The 12,727-nt window shown below is 45.7% G+C and overlaps 1 protein-coding gene across 1 annotated transcript; it reads left to right on the top strand.

Moving 5' to 3' along the window:
- Positions 1 to 4,252: 4,252 nt before the first annotated feature.
- On the top strand, positions 4,253 to 8,784 carry LOC144095256 (ionotropic receptor 93a-like). The gene is made up of 4 exons (XM_077629036.1): positions 4,253 to 4,361; positions 5,400 to 5,617; positions 6,966 to 7,252; positions 8,415 to 8,784. Exons 1-4 carry the CDS (start codon positions 4,253 to 4,255, stop codon positions 8,782 to 8,784), a joined length of 984 nt encoding a protein of 327 aa, XP_077485162.1.
- Positions 8,785 to 12,727: the final 3,943 nt, after the last annotated feature.

Here is a 12,727-nt window from a genome sequence, read left to right on the forward strand (position 1 = left end):
TCTGTTTGCATTTAATTTCCGGTTCAAAAGATTCTTCGTTTGATAGAGGTTGATGATATTGAAATTCTCGACACTAAATACCCGTACGCGTGTCTCCAGTGCAGAGAGGCAGAAAGGTGAGATAGGTGATACGAAGGGCCGAAGATTGCTGCTGACGATAGCTGCTTTGAACCTTTCATTAGGCCGACCTTGCATGCCCGCGTCGTCAGGTTTTCCTGTTCTTTTCAAGCATCGGTCACCGCCTCAGAATCACTTCAAAGAGGTTCCGCTGGTATCGAGGCCGGCTACGAGTACAGCTAGACCTGCACAGGGCAAAGCCATGAACGAGACCTTCAACGGAGTGCTGCGATCCTGTCTAACAGAGGTAAATGCAGTTAATCGTATTTAGCGCAACTCTATGCGCGGTAATGACGATCTTAGAGCAGAGGTCCCGGATTATTCAAACAGGGCTATAGTTGATGGGCTAGTGAGTGTCTAGGATTCATGGTTTGATGTCACTGCACGTTAAGGATCCCCAGGTGGTCGAAATTATCCCGGAGCCCTCCCCTACGGCACCTCTCTCTTCCTTTCTTCTTTCACTCCGTCCTTTATCCCTTCACTTACGGCGCGGTTCAGGTGCCTAACGATATATGAGACAGATACTGCGCCATTTCCTTTCTCCAAAAACCAATTATTATTAGGAATCTCAGCATACAGCATTGAAACTCATTTCGAAGGTTCTATAACAAACGTAAACTAGTAAAACCCAAAAGTACGAAATCAATTTATTAACCTAAACGCGAAGCAAAAATAAATGGAGAATCCGGCATAACAGCATGCGTCTTTTCTACACAGTTTTCGTACTGCAGCTCCTGATACGACTTCAATCTTTGATGGTGGAATACGAGAAGACCGTCGGGTGGAAGAAGATTTAAAAATTCGTGCTCTATGTCGGTAGTTCTTTAGCTTGGTCTGTGCAAAGCACCGAACACACCTTCTGGCGCCGCCAAGCTCCGAAAATGGTGTCATACAGCTGTGCAGCATATGTCTTTTTCATACAACCGCCCTGATTTTCCCTTCCACTTTCAATTGGCGGCTAAAAACGGGTGTGGTCCGGTGCGGGCAAAGAAACATTCGCGAGCGTCTATTTTAATAACACTTCTGTTGGGTCTCGTTGGTGCATGATAATACTACAGATGATCGATGTGCGCAAAACATTAGACAGTCCACGTACATGAGAGAAGCACAAGGACAGGCGCAACACTAACAACTACTTTATTCTTCTTAAACCAACGAATACATATATATACATTTTGCCACACCTGCGCAAGCCAACAAAAAAACTCAAGTCATCTGAGAATAGTGGCAACGACGTGAGCACAGAAACGTATACTCAGCTGAGTACAGAGATATGGAAGTATCGCTGATGCGTCCTTCAGCTTTTTTCTTAATATGAAATGCTTCGAGAGCCAGCCGCGCGTGTTCATTTCTGCTTCTGCCGAGAATCGACGTCTCTTCGAATCGTAGTGCACAATTGCTGCAGTTATTAATATGCGACACAAGATGTGCACCTGTGTCCACTTTTATTCCTTACATTTAGCGCACGCTCCCGGAGTCGCTCATTTATACAACGCCCTGTTTGACCCTATGTATAAGTCTTTCCACATGAGAGTGGGAATGCATACACAACTCCGGTGGGGTTTAATCTTCGATGTCACGTGGCACATCGTGGAAGAGACGGGAATGCGAAATTCTTTCAGGTATTTCTACGCATGAGAAGTGCGATGGCCTGATGATGCAGGCCGGTGCACCCACACCGACACTCGGATCGCGCTAACCAGTGCTCTGCGCGTGCATGATACACAAGCCTGTTGATGTTGCCCCAATTTCCTTACGGCCGTTGCAAGCCATGGTTACCCTCACTTGTGCGAACGCTCCTCACCAGATGCGGCCCCTCATCGGATACCGCCGGGACCCCGACGGAACGATAGTCGCCACAGGTCTCGGAGGATACGTCTACGACCTAATCATGCGGTCCATGAACATCAAGTGAGTATGCGCGGAATAGATGAAGAGAAACACGTTATTCACGTGTGTTGTGCTAAAACCCAAATGTAACAGGAGAAAAATAAGCAAAATTTCCTCAAAGGGCAAGTAACCATATTTTTTATGACCCGGAGGACTCCCGTAAAGTATTTACCATGAGGATAAAAATAACAGACAACACTGCACTGTTCGCTAAAGACGTGGTATGTGCAGTCACATTTTCGTCAGCACGCATGGTGAAGGCATGATTTTTGTACGCGTATGCCTTGCGTATATCAGAGACGGCCGGCAGAGTTGGTAGCAAGAAGCGGACGCACCAAACAATTTCGCTGCCACTGCCCTCCCATGGCAGCTGTTGCCGCCCATGGGCTTTGTGAGACCCAGGTTGCTATTCCCGAGCAACATCTCGCGACCTTAACTGCCCCCTTCCACTGTGGTCAGTTTGCTCATAGTCCGATGGGCAGGCTGTGATGACACCACAAGGTCACGTGACCTAAGTGGCCCACCTAGGTTCCGCGAGGCTTCAAAAGGTCGCCGACGCCGGACAACTTTTTCCCGACATAGGATTGCTAACACTCTCGCGTTAGCAATTTTTTTTCTTTTTTTTCCGCCCAGGCACTCGTAGGTCACTTGTGTTAATATTTTTCAACTCTGCTTCCATGTACAGGCACGTCGTCGTTCTCCCGAAGGACAACATCTACGCGGGCACCTTCCCAAACGGCACCTGGGGAGGATCGCTGGGAATGATCATCCGTAACGTGAGTCTTTTTTTTTTAAAGGCGCGGCTCGATATGCGCATGAACGCATATTTCCACCCATTTACTACAAAGACGAGCAATGAATGGAACCACCTGCCCACCTCAATTGCCACAGTTACTGACTCTGTTTTGTTCAAATCTGCTCTCGATGAATATGTTAACTCCCACTAATCTGCATTTTACCGCGTTATTTGTTGTTCCTATTTTTTTTCCCTCTGTATTGGCGCAATTCCTGTTAAAATTACACACATTTTTCATGCATTGCACTCCCTTCTGTAATGCCCCCAGGGGCCTTGAAGGTATCGAAATAAATAAATAAATAAATAAATAAATAAATAAATAAATAAATAAATAAATAAATAAATAAATAAATAAACCCGATATAGAGCACGGCATCTACAATTTGGTCAATGACGTAACAGCTGCGTGCACACAGCCGTTAAAAGCAGTTCTCGAACGCTCTTTCACGCGGTCAGGAATGCGACCTGGCCATCGGGCCCATCCTGCCGACCATCAGCCGTTTCATGGTGGCCCAGCCGCTGCCGCAGTACTACTTCATCCGGCTCACCCCTTGCGGAGGCACCAAGCGCCTCTACAAGACCGACGTGTTCGCCTACGTCACTGCGCTGGACACGCAGGTGCGCCACTGCACCCGCCTACTCGCGACAAATCGTGGCCTCCGAGAAACGGTGACGCTCTGCGACTTAGATCTCGGAGGCTGCGGCTTGAATAATTTGCGATCGTTGTGCCTTGCACAGAGAGACGAAGATCTCTGTACCCTTCCTATTCCTTAGGATCCCTGCTTGGCCTTTGGTTTCTGCTGAGGCTCTCGTCAATATATCACCGGGTTAAGTAGACATCAGAAAAGAAGTTGGAAAGTTTATTTTTGTTTACGCTATTCACGATATAAGAAATGAGATAAAAGTATTAATAGTGTTCTGAACGTAATAATATAGCAGAGGTCCCCAGAACAAAAGGTTCGACGTGCTGCGACGCGAGCCTGTCCTTTTTATTTTTATTGTCAGGTTAGGAATAATACGCGTACTATACGGAGTGATCACTCACTATCATTAATCGACAAATTATGGAGTGAAATGCGTTGTCATTGCTAGTCGACCCGGGGTCTTACGCTTCTTTTTCCCTCAATAGAGTAACGATCTTTCACACAAAAAGAACAATTAATTTGTTTACCTCCCTAAAGCGTGCCTCTAAATGCCCGTCGAAGAACTGGTCGTATTGCTCATAAATACTTATCCGCATGTGTTGCTGCGATCCGTCTGTGCGACACGCTTTGAGATAACATATCTCTTGGAGGTAGGACCATTTAGCTTGTTGGAAAAGACTGCTACTGTTCTACGAATGAAGAAAAAAAAAGGCAAGATTTAATCACGCGGTGAAAGAAAGTGTACTGGTCCTTATTGTGCTCTTTGTTTTGCGCGAAACAGGTCTGGGTGACCCTACTCACAACGATGGTGTTCCTCGCTATCATGCTGTCGCTTCCTTCCTACGGTGGCAAAAGTCGTCTGGGCATGTTCGGCGACTATCTCATGGATCTCATCGGAAATATGTTGTTTGAATGTAAGCATTGCAGCAGTGCTTATTACTGGTGTGATTATGGTTCTAAGTTCTATTATTGTTGCTTGCTACGATAAAGAACACTGATTGATATAATTAATGAATTCTACTGCCACTGAAACTGCAGTTAGAGCACTTTGAAAGGAAATGAGCATGACATTACGGTAAAACTCTCCTTATACTTTTTTTGATGAGCTGCGTTATTGATGTCCCAGTTATGACCAGAAAAAATTGACGGGCATACCACTGAATGCCTGCCCTATTCTCCAGGAGTGCGGTCGGAACAGATGGAGCTTGCCTTATATATAGATTTCGTATTTACCTGCGAAAACAGTGCAAGAAAAAAAATACCTTCTCGATTTTCGCACCTCTAATTGAATCGTTAAAAATTGATACAAGAGTTCAATTCATTTCATTTGTTTTCAATTCGAGGTTGAAGGACCTTAGGTGAAAAAGCTGTCTTATGACAGGTTGAAAAGTGCCTGGGGGCCCATACAAGGCAGCAGCGGTCACGGTATAAATTGCAGTGTGACTTCACACCTTCAAACAAAATTTTAAACAAAATTCAGATTAAAATAATTAATTGCAACAATTGTTATCCATGAAAATTCTAAGTAATTAGCGTTTTGCATCAGTTCAGAATAAAGTATGGAAAACATTGCGGATTTCACACGTCAGTATGACTCTAATCACAATGTGAACATGATTGTTGTACACAGGTATTTCAATGGATTACAAAATACTGTCGCAATTACTGTTTATTGAAGGTCTCAAAATATATTTCCGTCTTTTCATAATTATTCAGAAGAAACGGAAGCAGGTATTGTAGGGATTGACAGAGATAGTCTGTATCGGTAAGTTATCGATAGTCGATTATCGATAATTATCCAATATTACCGATAACTCGTAAGTTGTTAATCTTTGCTACCTATTGCTCGAAGGTCGTGACGATGTTTTAACAGCAGTGAGCCAGCTAACGTATTACATCCATCTTGCTCGATTATGTCTCATGTGCTAGACTAACCGCGCACCATCTCGCAGCGACACCCGAGCCCCCGGAGACGTCATACGGCCGCTGGCTAACCGCTTTCTGGTGGATCGTGGTAATGGTGGTCATGACGGGGTTCACCGGCATCATGAAGGCCAGCATGATGGTCAAGGACCAGACGGGCCGCCTAAACACAATCAAGGACGTCATCGCGCGCCCCGATATCATGCCCTTCGTCATCAGCGGGAGCACCTACGAACGCCTCTTCAAGGTGACGCTATTTTTTACGTCATGTTGTGGTGCCTTTAACGGCTCATAAGCAGCAAAGGCCGACGTTCGTTGGATACCTGGCTACATACGTGCACTTTTAGGCCAAAACAGGACCACGTTGAGATATCGTTCAGTTTAAATTTTTGTGTCTTTTGTAACCAAAAATAAATTACGGAATTATTAGTGCTCATTACGGAGACAGATATTAAAAACCTGTTTAGTGGGTTTGGCGTAGGAGTAGTAGTAGTAGTTGCCGCAGTAGTTGGCGCAACTGGAGAGTGACCACGGGAAAGGAGGAGGAGGAGAAAGATTCCCGTGGAAGAAATTAAGCATGGCGAGAGGATTGGTGCAATTTCAGAGACAGCATTTGTGCAGCTTCTAAGCTCACGATTCACAGAAGCACGAAAGTAATCTCTGTAAAAGGATTTGAACACTTGCTGAAGGAGTCATTCGTTTTTTTTCTGCACTCATTCTTTCCCTACCACGATGACGCCGCATAAACTTTTTATCTGCGTTTTATCCTACCTAGTGTCCTGTCACTCCTGTGTGCGCAAACGTTTAGCCAGCAGAGAATAATTTTGTACTGAAAAAATTACTGACAAACAGAGACCTCTACGCATCAGTACACTTTTGAAAGTAAGGAAAGATAAAACATTTATTGATAAAAGTGGACGTGCAAGTTTATGCTGAAAAGTATTAAAAGAAGCCCTATTTGAGGCTCAAAGTGTGTAGGCAGATGTGGATTTATGGATCACTATTGGAGGGCATGGTCGCGAAGGGAGGGGGGGGGGGGATCTCATTTGAACCATGTATTTTTTAAATTTTTTCGTCGGTAAATTGGGGTTCAGCATGGTTTTCCTATGTAATAATTCTCACAATGAGGAAAGGAAAATCCACGCGAAGGCGAAACCGATTCTATTTCCCCTTTTACTCTTTATCAAATGTTTTGTATTTTTTATAATATGTCCTTTCTTTTATTTTTTAATTCGATTTTGATCACCACCCGCGATACATTAACAGTTCTGACGAGATCTTTTAGTGTGAAAGCACTAAATACGGTTCCAACCAAAAATCTTGTGTGAAAGTTGACCTTGAGGGTGACCTTGGCCAACCTGGAGAAATAGAATAAATACTGCCGCTACTGAGTACCGCGGCGGGCGGCGTAAACAGATCAGCTTGGCTCGCCACTGCAGGAAAGCACTATGCTATCGCCGCAACCGATCGCGCCTTGTGTTAAACAGAAGTCATGAGCCACACAAGCTGAACACATGCTATAACACGTCTACTCGGTTTATACCACTTCTTTCTATCGACCTAACATGTAGTCTGTCTGTCTGTTGTCACTGCAGACGTCGAACAGGCCCGACTACCAGCGCCTCTGGAGACAGGTTCAACGCCACAGGACTGTGACCACCGCCAACCAAATCCTGAGCAAGCCCACGTTCGATATGCTGCTAGATGAGAAGGCCATCTTCTTCTGCGACGACATCCTGCTGTACTGGACCATCGCGCGCGTCTACCCTCAAGGGTTTGATGGCGAGTTCTACATGGGCACCGACTTCTTCATCAACAACGAGTTCACCATGTTTGTACGACGCACCCTCGACAAGAACATCATCAAGCAGATCCACCAGAGGTCAGTGCGCGCAGGCCTTTCGCGGGTTCAGAAACAATGCCATTCAAAACTAGAAAGGAGGGGAAAAACTCCCTAACTTATGGCTCACCTCAGAGGAGATGAGACGACAACAGCTTCAGGTGTTGTCCCTTCGTCCGGGATCAAAGTGTTTTGGTTGTTGTTGTTTGCCTATCAAAAGATGGCACACCCACGCTGAGGGATCGGCCAAGAATCGGGTGGCTATTCACCTGAACGCAGTTAATAAAAAGGAAAAGCACGTGGGAGCGCAACACCGGTGAATTCTTCCTCATGAACAGAAAAGGGATGAGAGTTTTGAATTCAAAATTATAAGAATAATATTAAAGAGAGGGATTAAATAATAATGATTAAGTCAAAATGTAATAAATGATAGAAGAGAAAATTTTGGAACACTTAGCAACACTTAGTCGGTGAGATTCTATGAGGAAATTTAGAACAGCGGTACAAACAGATCTGTGGCTGAACCCAAATGTGGTGGCGCCAAATGATAGCAAGAGCGGGCTGCGCAAACTAAGGCCAAGATGCTGCAAGGGCTCCTCCAGCAAAGTGAAAATGATCTAGATGTCTTTTACTCCTTCATTTGTGCGGGGCGAGGTGCTGTTAGGGAAGGGATCGAGCGTAAAAATAATTATTGTTCGGTTCTCGTGAAGACAAGGCGTTTTTTGCGTCAAGGGTAGCAAGTTGCCAACGCGGGGAGCGTCCACCAGTCTCTAGACGACGAGGTGCGCGGGAGAAGTAGCGAGAACCCTAAAGAATGAAGTTTGTCGCGGAGTGGACAAAGAAACAAACAAAAAATCCCAGGACAGTTAACGAGTTTGTAACGCGAATGATCCAGCTTTAACTGGCTTGTGATCACGAAGAAACGGAGACATTAAAGTTGATATATTAGAATGGATGTTCCAACCACGATAGCGTAATGGTTAGCACATACGCTTCGTATTCGGGAGATGCTGGGCTCGCATGTCGGAGGTGCATTTTTACCGGTGAGTTCCCAAAGGCGCAGTTTCACCAGTCCGTCCGTCCGTCCGAATTCCCTCTCTACCCTCCTCCCATTCTTTCCCCTCAATCTTCTGCCTTGAGTTCTCGTCAGGGAATCCGTAAGAAGGGCTGACCCTCCATTCTCATCGTCTGGGGTGCGGTGCAGGCTCCGTTGGCTGTGGGAGGCCGGGCTGCCCCAGGACTGGAACCGGCGCGCCATGGAGTCGGCGCTGCGCCACACGGCCGGGGCCCAGTCGGCCGTCACGGCTTCAAACATGAAGCTCACCGACGTGGGCGCCATCTTCTACCTGATGCTCATCGGTCAGGGGTTCGCCTGCATCGCTGCCCTGGCCGAAGTGATGGTCGGCACTCTGCTGCCGGCCGCCTCTCGCGCAATGGCGCAGCGCTCGGGCCGCTGGGGTAACGGCGCCATCAGCGCGCTGCAAGTTTCTGTGGTCGCCTCGGGCCAGCGCCTGTCGGCTGTGGGCGGTGGTTCTCGAGGCGCCGTGACCATCAACGGACGTCCCGTGAATTAGCACTGATTCGCGCAAGACTGCGATTACGGTCGCGGTTCCAGGAAGCGATTACGGTCGCGGTTCCGGGAAAGCCTAGAATTGACATTTCAAACTTTTTTTTCATCATCATCATTTTATTTTATAAAACCAATACACAAAAACTTGATTGGACCGATAGCCAGCTCGCCTAGTGAAAGGTCCAAATACATAATATTCCCTAAGATTGGCAGACATTCAAAATACATGTACAAAAGGACGTGAAATGCTACAATAGCGGCATTGCAAATATGTTAAGCACATACATATTCTGAAAAACAAAAAAAAATAGGTTCATTAATGTAAAAAACCAAGCACTAACGCATTCAGTCCCACAGTTTTCGGCAGACAAAAAAAAATGCTTTTCAATAAGGCCGAAAAATTATGTTTGAGTTTGATGTCATCGGGAATCATCGGGAATGTCATCGTTTGTTTGAAAAAAAATTTCGGAATATAGTAACGGTTTAGGGAAATCCTCGGAGATGAATTGATGGATTCTGGCATCGTAGGTGAATTTGAACTCTTGGGCTGTGGAGCAATGCGAATTATTCTGAAGGGATGTCAATTACTCCCCCAGTGTGGTGTAATCCACATTATGTGTAATATAGAAGCGGATTACTGTATAGATTAGAATTATAGTAATCCCAATATATACCAGTCACAGATTGGGAATTATTCCACACTTAACATTTAGGTCGATCGATCCAGCCTTGTTCTGCTGTCGACCATCGAGTCAGATTTGTCGATAATGTAGCTAAACGTTCAGTGTGATATTGGTCCTGAGCATGATCCGCTAGCATAGAGCTTAATAACTCAGAGAACTTAACTAGATAGTAAGGCTTTAGTCGTGCTCGTGTATACTTTAGCAGCATTAAAATATTTCGCAATGGAGAACTCACGACCGTAATTTAGTGATTGAAATTTCGGACGTCGTCCAGCTGCATTGCATTGCTCACTTCGAGAAATCAGTGGAAGTTCCTTAAATGTAAGCGCGCTTTCTTACATCCCGGTAGGGCAAATTTTAGCTCGGCCGGTTGACCGAGGCAGTCGAACTTAATTCAGGTTTGCAACGTATACTACTGCCGCAGCTATTATTAGGACTACATCGCAATAAAAGGTCGAAATAACGGAACTGTAGCCCTACTTAGAAAAGTGGCTAGCATCGATTGTTTGCCCTCCATGTTTTAGCACTGCTGCACGTTACACGTAGTTTAGGTGCACTTAGGTGAAGCTTTCCAACATAATTCAGTATAGCAAATATTAAGACACAAGTAGCATTTAGTCGTCTGCTCCGCTGGACAAAATTTGCGGCACGTATGCCTTTATTGTAGAGGTATAGTTTGAATAAAAACGACACGCTATATCGTGAACAAGGCGGCACTTCATTTATATATCATTAATTAAGGGGCACTTCGTGCGCGTGCATGGTATCAACAACTTCGTGAAGTCCTCGATTGAGTATGACTGGCACGTGATAACTGAGGTATGGTACATTCAGCAACATGAGTGACGCCCACCTGGAGAGGATTCAGAATGACGGCAGAAAACTGCGGGCAAGTTTGTATTAACCTACACATAGCCCACACATACAAGGTATTATTCAAAATGACGGCAGAAAACTGCGGGTAGGTTTGTATTAACCCACACATACAAGGTATTAACTCATCCCGGGAACACATGAGCGCGCGGCCCTGCGACCTACGCAGCGCCATCAGCGGACGCATCACGCAGGTGCAACACCCTAGAGGGTGTCGGCAGGTGGCGCTCTGTCACATTCTCCGCACCCTTTCAGACTCTATGGTCCCGCTGTCCATGCGAGGCGTCCGTAGTTGTCACTGCGCCAGCTTCAAGACCACGCGCTCAACTGTTCCCGCTATGAGTGACCACCCACTTTTCTCGGGAGCCACTTGGACAATGTGACAATGCGTAGCACACTCGACAAAAATAGGTGCACAGTCGCCATATGCTAATTGCTCTCACCTTGCAGCATTAGTGACAGCTGCAGTAAAGGGAATGATTCGTACTTCATCGCTAACTGTAATTGAAACCCTGCAGTTGTGCACTGCAACAATCAAATAGCCCAAGTTACCATGTTGGTAGCCTGGAACAAGACCGGCGCCAGCTGTTGGCTATTGGCCTTAACCATTGCCACTATCGAAGTTGATGTGCACCAGGCTCACTTAATGTGCCTCAAGCCCCTTTCACTGTCCAGAAATGCGGCCGGTTCAGCTAATACAACTCGCCTTCTCTTCACCAATTCATTCCACCTTCCCCTTCAGGCAGGGGGTATGTTGCTTGAGCGATATTGACAGTTGTGGTCTCTAGGTAATATATCGAACAAGAAAATTTAATTCTCAGAAATTCGGTCGCCGAAGTGTAAACCTGCGGAAAACGCGGCACTGACAAAACGAACAAAAAAGAGCGAAATATTAATCCGCCTCGAACGGACGAAAAAGACATTTTTGTTTCGCCCTTGTTTTGGGAAAACTCTTTAATGCGATCAGCTAAGGTCAGTTTAGCTCAAAGTGGCCTAAGTGCTTAACGCTAGTCACTAAAAACCACACTTCCAAGGAAACTGCAATTTCAGCCATTATTACAGCCGGCACATTCAACTGGATTTAGAGCATCAGCGCATTTAACGTGAGCAGTCCTGGATTTTCGCAGGCCTGTCTACGTGGAATAAGGATGAACGAAATAGTAAAACTTAATTACTGTGAAAATTTGTCATTAGGTGCGTTTATATAATGAGAAAACTTCACTGACTCGACGACTTTTCGATTTATAAGAATTTCGATCGCAATAGCTCTCATTCGCTATGAAATAGGAGTCAATAAGTGCTCCTGTTTCCAGTGGTTGTGAGATATGTGATAGGTCAAGTGTAGATGTTTTAAATCATGTGCGTAGGTATTCCCAGCGACAGGGTTGCACAAATGCTGCAGAAAGTCAAAACATCCCACCGTTAGCATCTCTCTTTAAACGCAATTGATGACTAGTGCAATGAAAACGCAGCATGTTGACGCCGTAACTAACAGACGCACAAGTTGCTGTATAGTACTTTATATTCTACGATGTCTGAAGAGCTCATTGCTTGGCTTGTAGATGAGGTCAGTAAAGATCATGGCAACCATTGATCCATATCTTGCTTCGTCTTTTGCATCTTTCACGACCGCCGCTTGTATCTTCACAAGAAGTAATAATATGAAGGTCACATTAATCGCTTCACTGAAAGAAGATATTCGTGCCCATTATGAGATCAAAGTTATCCAAATGTGCAATCCTGCTAGAAAAATAATACGAGCGAGCTTGGTCGCTAATGGACGCTCCAGGCTAGATTGTTGTTTAGCTCCAAGCTGCTGGGAATAACAGCGCTGAGACGAGGGACAAAGAAAGAAGAAGACAACAGGACCGACGCTGTCTTCTTCTTTCTTTGTCCCTCGTCTACGCGCTGTTATTCCCAGCAGTATGTACCAACTCGCTCAACTCTCCGTTTTATTGTAGCTCCAAGCTGGGGAGCATGCAAACACAACTTTGACACTGGAGTCATTTCCACGCCAGCCGGCGCCGCGTATTTTGAGCGAAGCGGAGAGGGAACCGGCAGTGTGCGCAAACTATTACACGCTGCCGCCGGCAACCGGGCAACCTTCGTTGCCATTCGAGAAACTTCGAAGCACTGCTTCCATTCGCACTGCTTCGCTTGTTCAGCCAGCGCCGATTTTGTGATAGCTGGGTACCATTGGTATGGAAAGTTACAGAATGTTTCCAAGAGGGTCGCCTTCGTGTTCGGCGTCTTATTCGGCCTCAGGTTCACCCCTAGTTTCCGGAAGATGTTCGTCTGAATATTCTGGAAATGGGAGCCAAAAGCATGTTATGCTTAATAACGCGGCAGTTGCTCGCCAGAGGTAAACCTCGTGACACAGTGATGACCACA

Source organism: Amblyomma americanum, chromosome 6 (assembly GCF_052857255.1).
Source record: "Amblyomma americanum isolate KBUSLIRL-KWMA chromosome 6, ASM5285725v1, whole genome shotgun sequence".
Taxonomy (NCBI): Eukaryota; Metazoa; Arthropoda; class Arachnida; order Ixodida; family Ixodidae; genus Amblyomma; species Amblyomma americanum.